At 36.5% G+C, this 22942-nt stretch overlaps 1 protein-coding gene across 5 annotated transcripts in view; it reads left to right on the forward strand.

Annotated features, from left to right (window-relative positions):
• Nucleotides 1-22942, forward strand: part of AKAP6 (A-kinase anchoring protein 6) — a 273822-nt gene that overhangs the window by 233686 nt on the left and 17194 nt on the right. For all 5 annotated transcript variants that reach the window (XM_054067984.1, XM_054067987.1, XM_054067986.1 and 2 more), the window contains exon 12: nucleotides 10587-10802. In XM_054067984.1, coding sequence (XP_053923959.1) covers nucleotides 10587-10802 — 216 coding nt within the window. The remainder of the gene's footprint in view (nucleotides 1-10586; nucleotides 10803-22942) is intronic.

A 22942-nucleotide genomic window follows, 5' to 3' on the forward strand; every position in this document is an offset into this window, starting at 1 on the left:
ACTAGCTCAGGCATGAAGTTCTCCATTAGCTCAGATTAATCCCATCCAAAGAAGCATCAGGAATGTCTTTAAGACTTGAGAGACTTGAAGACTTTGAGGCAACTGCAATCCCAGCTCAGAAGGATTTACTGCTAATGCTTGCAAGGTTCTCGCACACTAGCTACAGGCTTATTTATTTTCTAGAAAAGCTGAGCATGAATTTCTCTCTTGAGCTTCCCTGAATGTGCAACAGGGTGATTATTTGAACCAGTGCCTTCTTGTTAACTGGAGCTGGTGAAAAGGAGGCTATGGGGCTCCTCATTCTATGATTACACTTGTAAGACTTGAGGTCTGCCTCAAGCTGAATAACACAGAAGACACTCTGGCTTACAGAGAAAGCTGTCCGAACAGGCCATTACAAAATAAAATTTGCAATTTCACAGTGACAAATGGCTCACAGCTCCTTTCCCAAACCTTTCATGTCAACGACATCTCCAGACTTGGAGCCGTATTTTCCCTCTCAGTCATGGCCTCCTGAAGAGCTGGATGTGTAGAAGTCAAAATAGCTGACTTGTCTTCTTTGGAGAGAACATTCTCAGTTCCATCACTTATTATTGTCATTATCACTGAATATATAATTGATTTCCTTCTTTTGACCTACTCAAATGATTCCTTGAAAATGTGGCTGCTCATTGTCCTGATGCTGCCTTGAAGATCTATTTACTACAAAAACAGAATCTCTCTCTTCTTTTAGTATCACCATGGAAAAGGAAGAGGAGAAGAAAGCAAAATATGACGACAGAAATCTTTTCCTGAAAAATAAGCCAAAGTTGACTTGTACTAATTCACAGTGAGAGTTGATACTTTGCGTGACCTCTTAGCTCTATTTCATTTGTTAGCGTTAACATAGGAAAACAAGCGTGGAATGGAAATATAAGAGAGTTAACAAAAATTCTCTGTGCTGTCTCCATTATGATCCGCTTTGTACTATTGCATGTGATTATAAGATTTATTTGATTGTCTGTAACTCCCCCTTTGAAGCCATAATATTGCATTTCCAGGTGAATCTCTCCAGGTGAATTAGAGGATTATGGATTGGATAGTGTTCTCTGGAGCATTAAGCCCTACTAACAATGTTTTCCTTTAACTGGTGGATTGTTGACCTAGTAGACAGTTGCCTAATTTTTGTTTCAGTACTGGGCGGGTTTCCCAAGTTTCATCTTTACATGCAAGTTAATAGATTATATTCCAAATACAGAATAATATTATATACTGCATTTGTACCTTTACTCATACTAAAAACATTTTCATATTGCTGGAAACCCCATTGATTTTAGTAGAATTATTTGCAGGACAAAGTGTAATTCTGCATGATTAAGAATATGAGTGTAAGAAGAACTGGCCTTCAGTATACATTCTGAAGTGTTATTGCAATGCTTATCAGGTATAATATGTATTACAAGTATGAGATGTCAGTCAGAAATGGCATTTGCAGACTGGTAGCATATTACTAGAGACAGCAAAGTGGCTTAGATTATGCTTCCTGCATCAATGGGAAAAAGTAAAAGCTGTGTGGATTCCTGTCCTCTGCAGGGTGATGCCCTTTACTGGTCTGTTAGGAAGGTGTTGCATTTCCTCACCTCAGAATGAAACTGAATGCCTAGCCTCGATTCTGATAGATTTTCTGTGCATTTCTTCAATGACTAATGATGCAATGTTAGTGCAACACCTTTCCCTTTATCACAGTGATAATTATTTTCATGCTTTGGGCACAATAAGAGAAACCTCATTATGTTCATTAGTCTAAGCTTTAGCGAGTGAAAGAAAACCTGTTTTCTGCCATTTTTGCTTTCATCCTATATAGTCTTCTCAGCCCAATCCTCTTGTCCAGGCAATGGAAGAATGGCAGTTGAAGGTGCAATCATATGACTAACATTGTGCCTCCAAGATTATTGTACGTAAACAGTCACCTTATCCAGACGTGTGAGTTTTGACCACCCTTAGCTTTTTGACTGCTGTTCAGAGTTCATCTCGACCACAGGAACTGCTTCTGTCCTCACCTCTAATTCTAGCCTTGTCGTAGGCTTAGAGCCAAACCGTGCGTGTCAAAGACGTCCATGCCTAACTTGTAAAAGAGACAAGTTAAAGTTCATTTAAAATTTGACATATTTATGCAAACACTTGCCTAAAACTCATTTCTGCGATTAAGATACTGAGGTAGGCCAGCCTACTTCAGATATGAGTGGATCTTCATTGCAGTGCTGCCTGGCTGTGGTTGATTTTACTGCAAGTAACTTATCTTGTGGAGAACTTCTAGTTTTGTCTTGAGCCGAAACCAAAAAATGTGTGTCACTACGTGTATTTACGATTAAGATATGGAAATAATGTTTTTATGTTTTAATGATATATCTGTTCCAAGACTGCATTGATTTTTTGAAATAAGATAAGGAATAGCATTTCTAGAGAAGTCTGCTTGTTGTCCTTGTGCATATACAGACACACATGAAAGCAACATAAGACATTTTCATGTGTTCCCGGAGCAGCTCAAGCTGTACATTTTTGAATCCAGGCTAAATTTGCTTCACTGACACAAGAAAAAAAGCCAAACGAAATCTCTTTTTCCTTACTCATTAAATGTATTTATTTTCCATTTCCTATCACCCCGCCTGTCCTGAAACCTCCAAAAGATTAGTTTAATTTATTTTATGTTTGCTGCTTTACCCATAAAAAGGTAATACCAATGAACTACAGGATGGTTTTTTTTCCTGTAATTCAGAATAGGGTAAATTCTCACTGCGTTTCAGAATATACCAGGCCCGTTGCGCGGGGATAGGGAAAATGCATCTACCATCTGTGGGGGAACTAGGTTAAGAAAGGGAGTAAGTATAGTATTAATATGTGAACCTCTGCCTGGGGGTTACAGGTTTTGATGTACACCCATGCAAAAAAGTTTTTCCTTTAAATCCTCATATATAGTTCTGAGGCAGTATACAAAGTTTTAACAAATTTAACTGTTCCTTAAAGATAGCGAAATTCTAAGAGTTTTTAGGCAATTGGAAGGGGTTTCTTGGCATCTAATGTGTGATGTATGTTGAGAAACATCTAGATTTCTTTTAAGCTGTGAATTCTGAGTTAATTCCAACAACTGGAAGCAAATTTGAGCCTAACTTATGCCTCACTTGATTTTGTAAAGAAGTCTACACCTGTGCCTTAAGTCATTTCATCTCTTGAATTTCCACACACATCCATTTGAAACTTTGCCCAGTGCAGCACTGCGGCAAAAATTCCAAGTTTGTAGTGTGTGAATGAATGGCAAATTAATTTTTGGATAGTGTGATTCAGGCTTCATTGGAAAAACCAAAACAGAGTGCTGATATTTATCCTACCTGTCTGATGCTTTTATTTTAGGAAGGGGGCAAGATGGAACCCTAGCGAATTGTATCATTTCTTTGCAACTGGATCTATTTCTCTGGAAAGAGAATTACTCAAACTGAATGAAAAGAGGACATGAACTGAAGGCATTTATAAACACAAACAGTGCCAGATTAGAGAACTGGATCCTCCTGCTCTTGCATCTGGCTCCTCTGTCTGAATAACTTGGCTTATCCCTTAGAACCACATTAACCCTAGCTTTGCAGTGTCTAGTAAATAGCTCCAAGATATTTCAGTGCAAAACTGAATCTAATTAATCCCTTATACGAAACACAAGAAAAATAAGTTTTAGAAAATCTATATTGAATTTCAGTAGGGAAGATGTATTTATATCCAACAATGCTTTTCTTTTATTTTTAAGTTACCTTCCTGTAATTGCACAATAGTTGAGAGCTAAGATAGGAGCATCGTAACAGTAATGGGCACTTTTTTGGCAGATTATTGCCAAAAGCGCATTCTTTATTCCAGCGAGACATTGTAATATACACCAGCACTTTAGTAATGATACAAGCAATCTGTAAGCTATTATAGTTTCTTTTATAGTAACTTAATCTTCATATTGTTTTCTATGTCTGGAATTTTAATAATGTTTTAATTTATGGAGAGAAGTATATTACATACTACTCGTTACATGGGAGTATAAGCTAAATATCAGACCCTTGAACTACATCATTACAAGCAAATATTTTGAAGTGCTTAAACAAGCATAAGGAATAGAACAAAGAAATTAAAGAATAGTCTAGAGCTATAATAGCAGGTTTTATGCAATAAGCCCTAAATAATCTATTCTGGATTTTTACTGGTTTTAATGCATATATTTTAGTCCTGATGTAAAATGGGGAACAATATGAGTACTGTTAAAATGCTCTTTCAAAATACATTTATTTACCTTAGTAATACATTTATTTGCATTATTAATTGCAAATAAACACAAATTCCCATATACGTTTTTAATGCTAGTGAAACAAATTAATTAATATTTAACCAAAGTTTATTAAGCACTGGATATTATGTAGAACATAAGCTCCTATGTCAATTCTTGAAGCCAGTGCAAAAATTAAGTACCTTTCCCTATTAGTTCATTGCCATTTTTAACACATATAGAAAGAGGCACAGTTCACAAGGAAGATAGCGAACTGTGCTCAGACTTGCAAGAGACAGATTGTGACACTTTGCTAAGCAGTGAATTACAGAGAGATATGATCAGCGTGGCAATTTAGTGCTTGTAATGCTATTAAAAGTAGGGCTTTTAAATAAGGAGAACCAGCTCACTGTTTCAAAAGAAGTCATATTCTACTTTAAACTGTCATTCCGTATTTCTGACTTGCAATTAGACGATATTTCTAAAATGTCAGTTCTAGATTCTGTTGTGACCATCATTGTAATAAAATGTGACAGCAAAGATATTATATCAATACTTTTTCCATAATTAGCATTAAAGATCTCTCAAGGGTTAAGTACAAAGGTTTTCCATTGAATGGTCTGCAAGCCTTGTGCCTTTGAAATCTTTTGATATTACCAGGACTGGTGACAACCAGGAGACAAATCTACGAACAAACCTGTTTGGAGAGCGTAGTTTTGTGGTATGTGATGTATGTTACGTAAATGAGCTTATTAGGAGTCTCATCTATTTTATTATTGGTGCCCAATTTAATAGAGGCATTTAAAAAACAATATTTCTGCCTGACTCCTTGAAATGAAGAAGATACATTGATATAATTGAGAGCAAATGATTGCATGTTGTGCCATTTAATCATGTCATTTTTCAATTGCTGTTTTTTGCACTTCACTGAATACTTATAGAATATTTAGCTCCAGTATAGATTAAGTCCCACAATATGCAACTGAGTTCCCATATTAGGTGACATTTTCTTTTAACCTTGAAATCAGCAAAAGCACACAGGTTTTCAAGTGTTTTTCTAAAAGATGACAAGTCATCATTCATTCCCTATCTTTTTCATTTAGCTTTTTTATTTTGAGGAATTACTTTCTTACTAATATTTTTTTTAGGAATTGCTTAGTTTCTTTTTCATTCAGAGAAAGAAATTCTTATTTTCACCATGTGTCCTGTAATGATGGAAGTACAGGGGTGCATCACTCCAGACAAGAGAAGTTACAACAGGCATTGCCATTTCACAAAAAACACTGAACATTAAATTTTAGCCAGTATTTGCGAGCATATTGTTTCCTGTTATCCTTTCATTGGTGTATTAGTGATGTTAGCTTCAATTCTTAAAGTTTTATGTCAGCACACTTGAAAACTGAACTGCTACACCAGTCAGAATCAGACGTAAAAAGGCAAATTACATTTTTATAAGAGTTGCAGTTTGATTGTTGTAGACAGAAGGGTAGCTTCCTTTCTCAGATTTTTGCACTAATTTCTGCACGTGGCTGTTGTACTCTGTAAAAGCAATTCCATCTTCATTCCATATTCCATCAGGCAACAGCTGATGCAATAGGAAGAGCATCATCCCTTCCCTCACAAACCAGCTTTCTGTAAAGAGGAGAAAGAGTAAGCCTTCAACAGACCAAGGTTAGACAAAAACTTCATCTTGAATCTGGTTGTTCCAGGTTTATCTCCGGTTGATCTTCCCTCTTTTTCCTAAAAACTCCTGGTATTGCTCATACACGGAAGCACAACGTAAGCCTAGAAATAGCATTTCTCTCAAGAAGAACCTTGGCAGTTCTTCTGAACCCGTAAGCACAAAGAAAATTTGTCTGTGTAAGTTACCATGTCTTTTTCCAATTATTTGGAACGCTATGGGCACCTTTACATGAACCTTTGTTATTCCTAATTGTAGAGTGAAAGCAAGAAAGATGGAAATGGTTGAAAGAATTGCAGATCACGTAAAATATATAGGGATTATGTGAATTTAAGTGGGCTAAACTAACCTTAAAGTGGCTTAAACTATTTTGAAGTGCAAGTAGTCCCAGAGAATTCACTGAGAACCTTATTACTTTTAAATGATCAGTATTAAACCCCTGCTCAAAACCCTTGATGTAACAGTGCTTCATTGGCCAAATTATCTACCATGTTGTGGGAGAAAGCCTACTTCCCATCCACGTCCTTCGGTCATGCAGAGCAGGCAGTGCAGCTCCGGCATTGACCCACTGCAGGAAGGTTCAGGGATGGAGGGGGACTGAGGCTTGAGAACTCTAATATTCCTCAACTTTCCACCTTTCTAAGCCTCCCACACTGTGGCACAGTCTAAAGCTGCAAGCGTGTTTCTGGTCATATGACATTCACTTAGGAGTCACGGAGCTATGCAGAGCACCTTCTGTTCAGATCATAGCTACTTCCATCCCCATAGATAGTGCCACTAGCCCATGGCTTGGAAAGAGTGTTTGATGTCATTTGACTCAGCATGGGCTTTTCCAGATGATTTAAGGCATGGTATTAACAAGCTGTGAAAGTAGTTTCAGCTAGCCCTTTTTAGCTATGCTGTTGATAACTTCAAAGCACTGAAAATAGCAGTAGGCAGAATGAAGAAAAATCTTCCAGCATGGGCAGGAATCCTCAATATGGGAAAACATAACTTGTAGTAATATTATAATGAATAATACCTCAATGTTATCATGATATCTGTTGCAAAGCAAAGGAGTCAAACGCAAAATCAAGCTCATACATGGCAGCTGCAGTTACTGTGTATACTCTTACCCCCAGCAAAAAAAGTCAAACACATTAATTTAAGTCTCTCTGCAAATTATTTAAGTGAATGTGTTTCTCCCACATTCGCAAGGGTTTGGACTGTATGTACAGTTACCACAGCTCAACGGACACATGGTAGTGTGAGAACTGCAGTCAAAAGTGTCTGATTTCTTACTCTGTACTTCAGCAAACCTTCTACACGCGCAGGAACCTAAGTGAGCCTAACTGGTGCTCCTCAGTTTACTGTTAAACCATTTCCTAATTTTCTGAACCATCAAGTACCCAGCAGCTTACTGTAGCGGCTGTAGAACATCAGGCCCAAGCCTCAGGAGAGATACTAATTGTCTTTCTTTTGTTTATTGTGGATTATAGCTGTTAATTCACATTTTAGAACTGTACCTTGCAAATATTCTAATTAAAGTAACTGTGATCCTGAAAGCATACTCCGCACGTAAAATTGGTGTATTAACGGGTTTTTATACAAGCATGCCGTTTTGAACATTTCAGAGCATGAATGGATATACAACACTGTGAGATGTCATGTCATAGGATACAGGCAATTATTGTGTCCCTTAAGGACACCATATACCATACCCTAATACTGCTTAGATCTATTATTGCTAGTGCTATTATATAGGGTTTAAAGATGTCTTTATATGATTAAGTTCTCTGGCTTTTAAAGTATTGTTGTTAAAGCCAAGCCTTTCAACGTGTTATTAGATACAAGAACTTCATTCTTCTCCTGTTTAATATTAACCATAATATCATGTAATAAAATTGAAACAAAAGTGCCATAGGCCTAATTGTACTGTCACAGGCATGTAAATCAGAAATAGCTTCAGTAAAGGTACTATTATTATGCTGGTGTAAAATTGATGTAAATTAGAAGTGACTTTGATGCTGTAGCTCTGCTTTCAGATAACACAATATAAAGGCCTCATTTAAACTCCTATATAATGGCTTATGAATTAAATACTCCTTCCCTCACTGTGTTATATGGTATTGTATCAAAAAAAAAATAATATTTACAAAGGGTGACATAATCAGATGGGTCAAGGTAAGTTAATGTTACGGGACTAGATTCTGAGCTGTATTGACTTCCATGAAGTTAGTGCAGATCTATATATATTTGACAACGTCAGTGTATAACTTACCATCACTTCCATAAAACTGAAGTGCTTGGCTGTTATAAAATGTAAAATAAGAACCCTGATTTTATCCTTAGGTAGATTTTTTGGGGTTGGGTTGGTTTTTTTCTGACGTGACATTAGGCTAATGGACAGCATCAGAAAGAAAATGTGCCAGACGTAGTGTTTGCATCAAGAACTATGTAGAAAACTAGTAATGAACTCTAGGAAAATAAATAAGGGCGAGTTCAGGAAATGTAAGTGAAAATGCAGCTCTGGTATAAATCGAATAATAAAATTCCTGGTCATATTTTGCCATAAATAGTGGGTTTGGAATTTGTCATTGACCTAATTTAAAATTCAGAAATATTTAAGGTACAGGGTTCTCTCATTACAGAAGTAATAGAATTCTTGCTATTACAGAGTTAGGGTAATTTAAATAGCTATAGAATGCATTATATCAATAAGTGGAACATCTGTATGAAATGCCCAGCTGCTGATATACTTCTCAGTGTACTTTACCATGAAATGTACTTAATCATTTTAAGACATCTTCTAATGAAGCCTTATTGGGATTAACATTTTGAACACAAATACTTTTAGGCATTAAAACTTCCACTTTAAATGAGATTGCATTGTCTTGTTTACCCTTGTTGATTAATAAGCAATCTGTTAACTGTTAGTATGGCCCAATTGTGCCAGTGAAAGTAGATTAGTAATTCAGCTACGTCTGTGGGTTTAATCATCATTTCTCTTGAAAGCTTTGAATAAGAAAATCACTTGCACACTACCCATAGGCAAAGATATTTATTTTTAGGTGTTTACACCAATACTTCAGACTTTTGGCTTAATATTATTGATCAAGCACATATTGCAGCAGCAAAGTGCTCGGTTGAGATACAACATTTCAAAGTGCAAATTCCAATTTTTAAAGAAAAAAGTGATATGAAAACCTGGAACTTTAATTCACTTGCTATAGAATGTTATTGTTTTACTAATAAAATTCAGGAAGGCAAGTTCTGATTTTTTATCAGTTAGCACTTGTGAACCGCTTTGAGAGATGTGGTGGCTTTTTTTGTTTGCTTATTATGATTAACTGGAAGCTCAAAGGCAAATACTCTGTCTTCAAAAAAGATGATAGTTCAGATTTTCTCATGGGGTCATGCACTTTCATCTGTGGCATCCCACAGAGAGGAACAGATGTTGGCAAGTTACAATTTAAATTATCTGGAACGCTCCCACGTGTGGAGCGCAGTCCTGTTAAATTCAGGAGTAGCACAAGCCTATGATAATAGTTGAATACTTGAAGCATGCAGTGCTGTAGAAGTATAGGGTCTCAGAAGCTGGGCTGAAGCTGTCATCCTCAGATGCATTTGTGCCTTCTGTACACAGCTTCTATTAAAACATATTATTACTATATTACTTCTATTAAAACATATTATGAGATAATAAATTCCTAATTTGATGTTGAATGATGGTAGGGTGTGATTGTGGATAAAACCATGCTCAAAAGCACCCCATGACATTAACTGCTTCCAGAGTGTAGATCTCACTTTAGTTTGGCAAATAGGATGCATTTTTTACATTGCCATCCTATGAGATTCTCGGTGTAGTTAAGTTTCTAGTGTAGAACAAACCTATCCTGGCTCCCACCAATATTCAGCGATATTGATGCTGTAGCGATATTGGGGCTTAGCAATTGTCAGCCATCATGCAGTTCACATCAGACTGTGTGCTTGATAGCACTGTAATTGGTATGATGGAATAAACACAGTGAATAGCTTATCTTTAAGAAGGATACAGTCGTCACAGTATTCCTATATTTACTTGAATACGTAACTACCCTGGAAATATTTTATGATAATAAAGATAAGTCTGTAAAGAATGCTATACTGAATTTTCTCCTTTCTTAAATTTTCTCCTCTGGCAGGGTACATTTGACCCATAATTTCCATTGGTTTTCTAAGAATATATATTTTTTTCGTTGCAGTAAAAGTTTCCCCTTCCCTCCTCCTGCCTTTTTTTTTCCTGAAGAATTACTGAAGCTGATAACTGTCAGGGTAACTCATTTCAGATGCTTCCCCATTGAATGAAAATAAAAGGAAGAATAAACCAGTCTACACCATAAAAACATTCAACATTATTGAGACAGTTAGCTATGCATGGCATTTGTTTGAAGAAGACTGAAAGTAGCTTTACTTCTTCTGTGCTATTAAGATTAAGACTGTGTTTATCTGAAAATAAAACACTAGGCTTTGACACTAAGTATGGGAATTTATGGAAGGGCTGAAAAAACTATTGTAAGGCAGCGATTAGGCACCATTAAATATCAGATAATAGTTAGAGTTTTAATTTGCAAGGTATTCCACGCTGACATCTGTTGTTTGTCTATGCTACAGTCTCTATGCTGTGAGATCAAACACAGGCGCCGTGGGGTAGCCTCTGTGCTGCGACTGTGCCAACACCTTCTGGATGACCAGGAGACCTGCAACCTGAATGCAGATCACCAGTCCATGCAGCTGATAATCGTAAACCTTGAGAGGAGGTGGGAAGCCATTGTCATGCAAGCTGTCCAGTGGCAAACTAGACTACAGAAGAGACTGGAAAACGTCTCGGTGAGTGATGCTTGCTTTAAAAAGTTCTCATGTGGTTTTATTCTTCACAAGAGACACTTTTTCAGTGCAAGACAAATACCTCTATTTCAGATTACCGTCTTCTGACTGAAGATGCCATTCCCAGTCTTTACTGCTAACAAGTGAAGTTTTCATTTTTCACAAAGCGTTGTATTCTACAGACAAAACTGATTAAGAAATAAACTCAGAATATACGTGTTCTATTTGCTATGTATTTAACCTGACCGCTTGTGATCCTGTCAAGTTGCTCAGTTCCTAACATAATTGGACCCATAGACGTATTTCACTGATTGTAAATAAATTTCAGAAAAAATGTTTTCTCTTTAAGAAAGGTTTTAATTAGCAACCCAGAAGCAGATATGTATTTCACATAGAATGTCATGGATATGTGATTAATATACAATTCTGTGTTATCTGAATATAAGGAAAATGCATTAATTTGCTTTTATCTCAGGGAAATGATTCCTAAGAGGCAAAATAGCACTCTGCTTAAACCATCCATTAAGTGGCACAAATTAGACAGATTTTCTACAGCATAAAACTATATTACAGTGCAGTATCTACATTTAAACAGTAAACCATAGGGGGAGCGAAATAATCTCTACTGTAACACCGTTGACTGTAATGGATGAATTGGCTCAGCATGTTTTGTGCTGCCATCATAATGCTGAAGTCTGTACACTGCAGCTACATTGGCAGCAATGATACCCCATTTGATTACCTAAATTTTTAGATATATATCAACCAAATAAAAGGAAAAACACTTGACACATACATAACTTCCCAGCAATTATCTAATATTTGAATACTACTTTTGGCTTCTTTTTGTTAATATTCCTTTACAAAAATAAACAGAAGTTGTAATTCTTTTGATCAGTGACAGTAGTGTAGTAAGAAGATATACAAGATGTTTAGAAACACTAGAAGTTCCTGAGCAAAAATACTATTAGTCTAAACATGCCAAGAAATGGTGAGTTAGTGAGGAGGATGCTATGGAAAAGTGAACTGTTGAAGTTTCTAATAATCTGTTGCCTGCCTACCTTTAAGAAGCGTTATAAAGTAGGAGTGTTCCTCTGCCTGTTTGTTTTATTGGCTGCTTTGCTTTAGGTATTGAGATAGACATGAGACTTGAGGATGGAACACAGTTTGAATAGACTTTCAGACCAAGTCAAAAGGGCCATGTCAATGTATGGGGCAACTTGACATCACTAAAAATGATGACATCATCGAAAACCTGATGGAGTGTCAATGTTGCTGTTATAAGAACGGGAGCAGTCAACAGATAATGTAAGAAGTGCAAATAATCGAGGAGAGGCAGTTAAGCTGTCAAAAAAATTATTTGATTAGAAAAAGTGTAAAAAAGATGAAACTACTTGTGACTGTACAGTTGAATTTTGGAGCTTCAAGAACAAGCGTGTGCAGTATTAGGCAACAGCTAAACCAAAAAGTAGTTCCCAGAATCCTGAATTTTACTTGCTAGTGCGTGAGTATCTGTTGGGTTCATAACTGCCCAAGAGAGATTGGACTGGGTTTCTACTGTATTTCTCGAAATGGTAAAGTACTATAAAGATGATAAACTGCCTTCTTAATTTACAAAATTTGTAATTTTGTTGTAGTAAATATGTATCTTATATTGAACCCGGAAGAGAATCAAGTTGCATTTATGAGAAAGATTAGAGAGTGCCGAACAGAGGTCCAAGTCAATATAGTAAAGGCACAGTATCTCTTTTTGCGTGTGGACAGTTGCTGTGTGGAAGTAGTTTGTTGCTGGTAGCTGTAGTTACCCTAAGTAAACTATCATGAGTTAACCAGAGCTTGACGCTGCTCTTGCAGCAGGAGTGAAGTAAGTCTCGTGTTTCTGCTTGGGACTGCAATCAATCAGGAGTTGAGGCACGGTGAGGGTACTGCACCTTGCTCGATATCCAGATGGTGGAACTTCACAAGGTGCGTGCTGCAATAGGGGCACCATAAGTTTACAGGTAACGAGGAGATATTAGCATATATTACAAGCACCTAAAGTCTGGTAAAAGATGCCCTTCTCATAAACCAAAATTTATGTCTAGAATGTGAAATTATCAATAAGAATCACTCTAGAAGGGTGAAATGTGGTTGACTCAGTAGGTTAATCTAGCTGTAAAGAATGAAGTATTCGTACAATTAAAAAACAAAGATTGTTTTTAAAAAACAGTAGGAGACTTGTCTGTTACTGGAAGCAATCCTAATCTGTTTTAGCAAAAGAGGTTTTTATTTCCCCCATCTGTTTTGTTGTTGTGGTAAATTCTTTTCCCCCAGATTTATCATTCCATAGTTTGCTGATATAATGTTATATGTCAGAACTACACAGATGCCTTATAGTTTGCCTAACAAGACCCTGCTGGCAATCATCTTAAAAGAAAAAGGACTGTCTGACAATTGCAATAGCAATAGCAACACTCTCCAGTCAACTAAACCCAAAACTGCCATCTAAAATTCCTGCTCAACAGCTGGAGAAACTTTTAATTCACAATGCACTTCCCTTTAGAGGGTCCGGTCTACTTGAAAGACAGTATAATAAAAAAAATGTTTGGGACAAATCCAGCTATGATTATGCCCACAAGTTTACAACAGCTAAGTCAAAGTGGGAATATGTCAATTGTTTTATGCAATTTTCTTTTAATCTTTTGCTTAGCCAGTGGTATAACCAATGTTATAAAATAAATGTAAATGTATATGTAAAGTTATGCGTTTACCCTCAGTGGATTATTCCAGCAAGTACACAGTTTGGAGATGTCCCTCCAGGTCAGATATGTCTCTGTATAGAAAGCTACAAGGAAGTGACCATGGAAATTCACTTTTCTAGGACTGTTTTACTTTTCTGGGGCTGTTTCACTGTTTTACCAATGCTGAAGTATATAAAACTGTTGTACTGCTCTAGCTGGGAGGGAGACAAAACTGTGGTTTCTAGCGGATTTTACTTCTTAAGTTGCAATTCAATATTCCTGTCTTTCTGTCTTTTTGGTGACTGGAGAAACTGTTTTTTCTCCAGACTGTTCATTCATTGAATGCGAAATATCTGTTTTATGCAGCAGACAATCACTTTTCCTATTCAACAGAGAGGGCTAATTACGGAAGGGACACTATTAATCATGGAGATTTTAAGCTAAGACAATTTGGGTTAAGGTGTTGTAATTGCACGTTTTCTTGAAAATATCTGAAATATTAATTTGTCTGACCACTAAGTTCACGACTATACTTCGTGAACAATGTATCCCGTTCTTCTGAGCCGTGTCATGTGTATCCTACACTGTATGTCCAGCAAATGCCCCATCTGTATTGGCTTGAAAATATGCTGTACATCCACCCACATAATTGAAAATAATAAGGCCACAATAAATGGGATGGCCTTGGGGTATAACACCCAAGGGATTCAATTGGTGTCGCTTTGCATCAATGTCCATGCATCATGGTAATTGAGGTAACATAACCAATTACCACATTTTAATTAGAGTTGCAAGGACTTGGAAAAATCTGCAGTGGTGAGACAGCTCACTTAATAAAAAAAAAAAAAGGGCACCTCTCTCCTCTTTCTTAGGAGGTAAAGAGCCTGCTTAAAGCACTATTTAGGATTTTTTTCCAGCTTCCTCTTGGTTTCATTCCTTATAACACACTTGGAAAAATAAGTTATTTAAAAGTAGTGTATTGCTTCTGATGTGGTATCTTTATCCCTTTTCTCTACTTATCTGTTTCTGTGATGCTTTCCAGAAAAGAAAAAAAAAGTTCTTAATAATGCCAGGCATGGTGTTTCCCCTTCACTTCTCTATATTTAATTCACTAGTGCAATATTTTTTGTAGCCATGGACTGACATTTGTTCTAAGCTTAAGAAAAAGAAATACCAAAAAAGCCTGCCTTCAGAGGTAAAAAATGAATTTGTCATTGTTCAATTATTTGTTAGAGTCAGTAAACAGACGCTTGGTTTCTAAAAGATTCTTATTTTATCACAAGCTGTTATTATGTAAGGTGGGATCTAGCTAAAAATCTCGCATAAAATTTAGAAGTTCATTAGAAGTGCCTAATACAGCGAAGTGCTGAGTGATGGTTAACTTAATTGGCTTACAAAGGCACTCTGCATGGTATAAAGTTCTGAACACCTATTACATGATGCAGCCCTCACAAAGTAATTATTTAATGACTTATGTTTGAACCTTTAGAAATTACTTATTCATTGTCTATCACAAGTCATTTTTGTTTTGATGTTGGGCTACTTCATAGTCTACCATGTGACAGCACAATCATGATTGCTCATATTTGTTTATGTCAGTTCACTCATTTTTCGGCACTGAAGACTTCTCAGTTTGGTGCTTCCTTAAAAACAAGTATTTTGTAAGTGAATGGATATTTCACTGTAGAGTCTGCGATGTGATGCACCATCCTTGTACTTGAGGTGCAAGTGTTTTTAAGCTTCTGGGTTGCATTGCATGCCTGATGTTGCGACACTGGATATATTTTCTGTAGGATCTAAAATGAAGTTACATAAATGGTGGCACAAGTCTAGATTTTTCATGGACTTTAATTTAGGTGATATGCCCTAGGTTCTTCCAAGAAACTGTGATTCCCATAGTTTTCTTGTGGAGCCTGTTCCAGTGCAGTTAATCATTGCTCCACAAGGTGAACCACATAAGCAGGAAGGTAGTTCAGAATTCTTTTCTCTGCACTGAAATTTCTAGTCATACAACACTTCCTGCTAGTGTTGATTGCATTGATTACATATGAATTTCTGATTTCCAACATAATGACCCACAAGAACATTCCTCGCAGCTTGTTCAACCACAGTCCTACAGTAGCAAGTGCCGATCACCATGCACCTCAACTTGACTACATCTTTGAGATGCTTGTTTCTCTTCTCTAACTCTTCGTTAACTCTGAGGACAATTAGTTCCTTTGCCGTCTCTAGGGTACCCAGCAAACTTTGTAATGAGAAGTGAAATTTACTTTTTTGTTGCCAGCATGAGCACAGAAAATAAATAAAATTGCATTAAAAGTAAAGAGTTATTTTAATGAGAAAATCAATTGCTGATATACTTAATTACTCCAAACCCTCTTGGATTTTTTTTTTCCTTGATGAAGCACACAACATTTCTGTGCAGTATTTGAAATGTACTTGCTTTTTTAAGAAGACAGCTTTTGTTATGAGATTGGTAATGCTTCTTAAGGGCTGATCGTGGTTTTAAACAAAAAGGCTACAAAAGCAGAATAAATAAAGCATATATTTCCCAGTATCTTTTTTTAAACCAAACATGGTTTCTTGATCATCATCTACTACCCAGAGCTCAGTGCAAAACTGACTTCGGGTATTCAAGGCAGAAAATACCATGCTCACAGTGTGACAGGACTAAGTTGCTGGTATTATAAGTAGCTCAAAGCATATCTGAATCGAGTATAAGATACTATGTATGCACTAATATTTTTTTAGTAGTATTCTGCCAACAGTCTGTTTCCCAGACTGACAAGTCTTGTCTTTAAATCACAGATATTTTGAATTTTGTTCCCTATTATCCTCTATTATATTAGCAGAAGAATTACGTGAACTTGCTGGTGCAATGTTACAAAGTTATGTATGTACATCTACACATCTACACCTGTACATATTTCAAAAAGATTACTTCTTTGGACTTCTTTAATCTATTTCTGATAAAGGTCGTTTTAATCTGTTCAAATACATACATACAGAGAGAGGGAAAATTAACGTATTTTAAAGTTGCTTAAACACTTTAAGCTGTTACACCTCAGGAACGTTCAAGGCTGGTCCGCAGTGCTGTGTTCTCCAGTGAGAATCTGGAAATCTTTTCTTTTGGGTATATACAAAACTCCTGTGTTCATCCATGCAGCTGCAAAGTACTTCTGTTTCTCAGCTATCTGCTGTCCATTCCGAGTTTCAGACCAGTTCTGGAGTTGGGTGAGGGAATGTCATAGCTGGTAGAAAGTTGGTAATACTTCTCTTCAGATCTGATTTTTTTTCAGTAGTTGGTATTTACAAATCCTCAAGAGGTTCAGAGTGCCAACGTGGCCTTTGAAAGTGCCACTTTATCGCACAACTCTCTAATTTAACATATGATCACGTCCTGTCTCTCATGGGTAATGGTATTTGACCCTCACGGATGTTGCATCTCACATTCTGAATGTCTTTGCTTTTATAGATAGCAACAATATTAATAAACCTACTTGTCACACTTTTTAAAAATAAATATTTAACAAGTAATTGCAAAAATTCTGATTTGGGGACTGCAGAATTTAATCCTATAAAATCTAGAAATGTGATCTTTATAACTTTGTAATGAGAAAAGTCAGCATCACAGTAGCAGGTTTAGGTCTTTATACAGTAGTGGCATATATTCTACCAACTATCTGTAAATCTATTAATCTTTTTTTTTTGTGCTGCAAATTAAATAATGCTCAAAAGAATGAGAGTAAAGCACTTTCCACGGTTTTGTTAAAAAGGCATTCCCTGCTCCTGCAGTGTTCATTAGAACTGTAAGGCGCATAAAATCTTCAAGTGTATTCTCAGGAATTACCAGTTTTAATAGGAAAATATGTAATATTCAGAAATTGGAAATCTGATGTTTCCAATGCATGCAGATGCTGCAAGAAATCAAACACCATTTAAATGGCAAAAAAAATCATTAATGAAAAAAGAAAGAGATAAAAATGGGTAGTTTTTTTATTTTCAAGGACAGAGGTCTTATTTCAAAAGTACTCACTTCCTATTTAGGTACAAGTATAGGGTCAGATGTTTAAAAGTTCTCAGCAGAAAGCGACTCTCATTGCATCACAGGATGAAGTCAGTGTCTTATTCAGGTTCCTGATATCCTCTAATCATAAGAGCATGACTCAGGCCAGCATTGTTTGAAAAATTACAGTTAAAGGAAATAAAAAGCGCCAAACTTGTGATTCTTTAATTAATTAAATGTCTTGGCGCACTGCATATTTAATGACTCTTCTTCTGCAAGGAATTGAAGCTAATTTTTTGATATTTTGTTTCAAGAGTTCTCAAACAAAATCATTTTTAGAAAGAGAGGAAGAAAGCTTATTTTGTATCAGCTTGTACAGCGGTTATTCCCATCTTACAAGGGTCTTCCATACTGGATGGTAGGGTCCCAATACTCCAGCCACTATGGAAATATGTTTGTGGAATCTCCAGTAAGTATATTCATAATCAGTGTTTCATTGTTCAATGTTAGAGGGTGTTCTAGGAGCTGCATCAGCTGTAAGCAGACAAGAGTACAATAAAATGCATGAAAATAAATAATAAGGTACGATTATCACTTTTTTCCTTAACTTACAAAGTAAAAGGTACCCGATGGAATTATCAAGCAGGAGATTTAAAACAATCAAAAGGCAATTCTATTTTCACGTGGTGCAAAATAAAACCGAAACTTGTTCCTACAGGATGTTGTGGAGCGCAAAAATACAGATTACTGCAGTAATTAAGTAGACAGCAGAAGAGACATCAATTAACGCTTATTAAATTCCAACTCTGAAACCATTCTATCTGTTTGAGGTTTTTTTAACTTTTCCATAAACATTCACTGCTGACCACTGCAGGACATGGACTCAGCTGAATGGACTGTTGATCTTACCCAACACGACAGATGTTTTTGAAAGCACATGAACTTGCAGCTTTGTAAGCCTACCTATACTCTATTTTTATGTATAGCAAGGAAGTTATAAGGAATGTTTAGAGGGTTTTCATTGTATTGTTTTGGGGTTTTTCTCTATTTCCAAAAATTGGGATGTGGTCATTTAGGTTGTCTGCTTTCACCAGAAGAAAACTTCAAAAAAGTACCCGCTCAACAGTTGTTCAAGATATTTCTAGCACATTTTTTCTGTAAAATATGCAGAATATATAATATATATATCTACTTAATATTTAAAAATGTACACACATTTTTGTCTCAAAGGTGCTATAATATACATTAAATAATAAAATGTAAATCATTAGCAATGATGGTCTGAATTTCTTTTCTCCTTATACATAAGACAGTTGTGTCATCGTTGTAGCTCTAATCCATATTCAGGTCTTCGTGTTTGGTGTGCAGTAATATGTAAATTACCTAGCCAGCTGCATTAAGCAGTGTTTGTTTATTCTATTTCTTTTGGCATTGCATATAACTGAATTTCTGCCAAAAATGTGGCTGCTTCAGGGAACACTGAGTAGAAGGAAGTTTTGAAAGGAAACGCAAATCATAAGTCTTTACTCAGTGAAACAGTAAAATCAAAACAAACTTTCTGTTCATAAAAATATCTGTATTAATGTAGAATAATATGCTTGTAAAATACAATGAGTAAACTGAATCTCTTTAGAACAGTCTATTTACATTATCTTTGTAAACAAGAATACAACGCTAAGAGGCAGTGATTTTTTTTTCATATATGGGAAGGGTGACTAAAACTGGTGAAATGTGAAAATAGAAAGTTTAAGAGAAATTATTTTGAAATGGCATGTTAATATCCTCTAACACATAGCATTTAAATACATTTACATTTAGAAAGCAGTGAAGTTTTAAGTGTTAAAAAAAATTGCATTAATGATGCATAGAGCTATCTACTTATGCTGGCAGTCCTTTCAGTCTTCCAGTCTGACACTTCCTTTTTTATCCAGCCAGCTAATTTCCCCTCTTTTGTGAGGAGTAACTGTTTTCACACTAGTGCTTACCCAGCAAGCCTCCTCATTGTTTCATGGTTAATTATCTTCTTGAGCTTCACCTTCTCGAGTGAAGAGAGGAAGACTGGGCCTCCCCACAGCTCCACTGAAAGAGAGGTTTTAGAGATTCACTGTGTGAATAAATGCAGTGTCTGATCTAGCAACATAATAAATGAGTTCCTAAACTTTATGGAGTCACAGCTCATCCAGCAAGTTTATGGAATAATGCAGAAAGATGCTTTATTTTTAAAATCCTTTTTATTTTATTTTGAAAAAGGAAGAGATGGATATTGCTTCAGTGTGAAACCGAATAGCATAAACTGTTCCAAAATTTCTAAGCATTACACCAAAGGTGCATGTCAAAAATTCAGTTTCAGTACAAACCTGAGCTGCTGAATGAAAGACTTTGTGCTCTATGCTTTAAAATTGTAGATTACCAGCACTTATACTAATAATGTTAATACTAACTGCCCTATGCCCCTCAGTCATTACACTACTTTGTAAACTCTTAATACTCATTAGACTATTTGTGCCTCACCAGCACTAAAAATAGCCGTTATGGATAGAACTATGGTCCAATTTAAGACCAAGAGTAAACTGTGTACCATTTAAAATAAACTCTGCTGCAATAGAAGGCAGTTGAACAAAGGCAGTAGTGGTCTTGTAATGAGTTACTCCTCACTGAGTAATTTTGTACTCAGCCAAACTAAGGCAGGCAGGTGTAAACCTCTCACTGAAACAAGATATAGTTGCCCACTACTTTGTTTTCTTCTTAGGTAATTTCTACAAAGTACGCTTATATTAAATCATTTCTCAAGTGACCAAACCAAACTGTGTGTGTAGCAGTGGTACTTAAGACATTGCACAGGATCCATTTGATGTACTAGATAAGACTGAAAATTCCAGTCCTTTCTTTTCCAGCCAGCTACACGACTTAGTTGGTATTATTATATAAAGAGAAAACTATAACCATCGCCACTTACCAGTGACAGAGACAAGATAAAAAGTCTAAAAGTTCAAGGATAGGATAATCTTAGTGGAAGAGCTCTGCCTAGGGAACTCTTATACTTGGAGATAAGGCCAGTGTTCCTGTTTTGTAACTTTTGAAAAGCATCTCTTCTTAGATATAAGGAGCAGTCGCATTGTTGTAGCCTCAAGGTGCTTCCCCTTGGAATTTGATTATCTCCAGAAGAACTCTCTGCCACTTATTGAGGACTGTGGTGTTTAACTTAAGGTTTGGAAATCCAGAGGTAGGCAGACTGGAAGTACTTATAATATGCAACATTCTTCTCTCCTTTGACTTTACAGTACTTGCTCATTGACTCCTCTCTAGTCAATGTTCCAGATTTACAGATGGTGAATCAATGACTTCAGGAAGTGCCTGGTCTGAAATTACAAAGGAATGCTGTTGAAAATTAAAATCAGGGGAAGAAAGTGTCCGTTCTCTTTGATGACATGAATCAGGCTAAATTTTGTCATCTCTCAACTACTTCATGAGAAGGAGAACCTGACGACAGAACCAGATATTCTTCATGTAGCCCTGTTACTCATAATATGCATAGTCACCCTTTCCACTATACCAGAAGAATTTTTATTTAGAAATTCAAGCCCCTCTACTCCAGCTCTCAGCGAGAAAACTTTCTTTCTAGGTTTGTCCTAAAGTCAAGCTCCCAAGGGCTTATGTCCTATTCCTTTGTACCTTACATCTATCTGTTTCTATGGTGATTCCTGCTCTTTATTGTTTCTCACAAACAGTCATATCTGCTGAAACAAAGCTCTTAAAAACTGTGATTCCAGGTGTATTGAAGTGCTGTGTTGTAGGTTGGAGATGGCTATTGTGTCTGCTGAGTCCACTCATAGTATCCACTGAGTTGTCCTGGTTTAGCGGTGCTCTGTTAAAGGAGTACCAGTTCCAATGTAAATGATACTAAATTCAAGCTATTTTTTACCAATATGCAACTGTCTTAACTTGCAGAAAGATAAAGTAATAGTGATTTCATTATGCCACTGTAGCTTTGCCAGTACAACCTTGTCCACGAGCATCTGAACGCAGAGTGCAACTGGTTTATCATCTATATGGGCACACAAGTTTTGCAGTGTAGGAAAGCAATAGTTAAACCTGTTCAAGCATGATTGATTCCACAGACTCCCTGGTTTTCATGGGCATTTTTGTCTTAACCATAAAGACTGATCTTTGATTAGGTCAAATTCTGAGACTTGGCATAGATGAACTCCTGCCAGCTCGCATATCTGATGCAGAGTGCCTGCATTTGCTCTTTTCTGAACTAGGTGTGCATGGCAACATTTTAGGTTTCGTTAAAGCTAGGAATGTTTTTCTGAATTTCATAAGGTGCTTGTGTTGAATTCTTGCAGAAAGAAAATCATATATTCCTCTGAAGTAAAGGTGAGACCAAAATGACATTCAAGGGTGAAAAATCCTGTCATGTAACCTCTTGACAGATGAAAAGAAAACTACAAAGCAGCAGAAACAGTCAGTAAAATATGCCATGTAGACAGGTTTTCTTATCACAAAAAAAAAGCAAAGAAAAGCCCAAATACACAACTTGGAATATAGGTCTGGGATTGTAAACCTATTTGGATGACAATATGATTTGATATAAAAATGTTATAGATGTTCTTCTGCTCTCTAGTAACATTTAAAGGGCTTCTCCATCAAATGAGAACCAGAGATGTTAGAAAGCCATATGAGGATGCAGTGGCAAAAAAAAGGAGGCCACTGCTTCAGGAGGCTGGAAAACAAATAATGTGTTATGTGTTAGCAGCGGTGAGATCCTGGGCACAGTGAAGGGAGTAAACACTTTGATTCCCTCTTTTGCCTTGGTCTGTGATAGAGTAAGTTCCTGCAGGCTGTCTGCTGATGCAGCTCACCTTCTGTTCCAGCCTGGCTTGACTGACCCCAGAGCATAGAATAGCAAAGAGAATGGCCAATTTCTCTGACTTCTTAAACCACTTTTACTACTAATAGGGCATAATAGTTTTCAGATAGGCATCCTCTTAAAATGCCACTGCAATTATTTTGTCTGTTGTTTAGAAGGTGAGTCTGTAAGACTGCTATCACGATTAAAAAAATGATCAGTTTAAAAACCTGGATATGACAATCCTATCCTCTAGACTTTATTTCTGAGAATTATCAGAGAACTTAAACCATCATCATAAAGACAGGTACCTGAGCAATGGTGGAACCTCAGTTGTTCCCACAGACCCCAGTCTGCGCTGAGACCCTTGCGGATGCTATCTCTGACTGCAGAGAGCAGAAATGAAGTCAGTGTTTTCTTCCCGTGGTATATGAATCTGAAGGTACAACCACCCATGTAGAAGATTGAGTGATACCTGTAAGCATCCGTAATTCCTAACAGAAAACCACAAGTTCTGCATGTATGGAACTGAACATATTATTTCATCGAGACAGGCAATAATGAAGGA

The sequence above is a fragment of the Cuculus canorus genome, chromosome 5, assembly GCF_017976375.1.
Source record: "Cuculus canorus isolate bCucCan1 chromosome 5, bCucCan1.pri, whole genome shotgun sequence".
Taxonomy (NCBI): domain Eukaryota; kingdom Metazoa; phylum Chordata; class Aves; order Cuculiformes; family Cuculidae; genus Cuculus; species Cuculus canorus.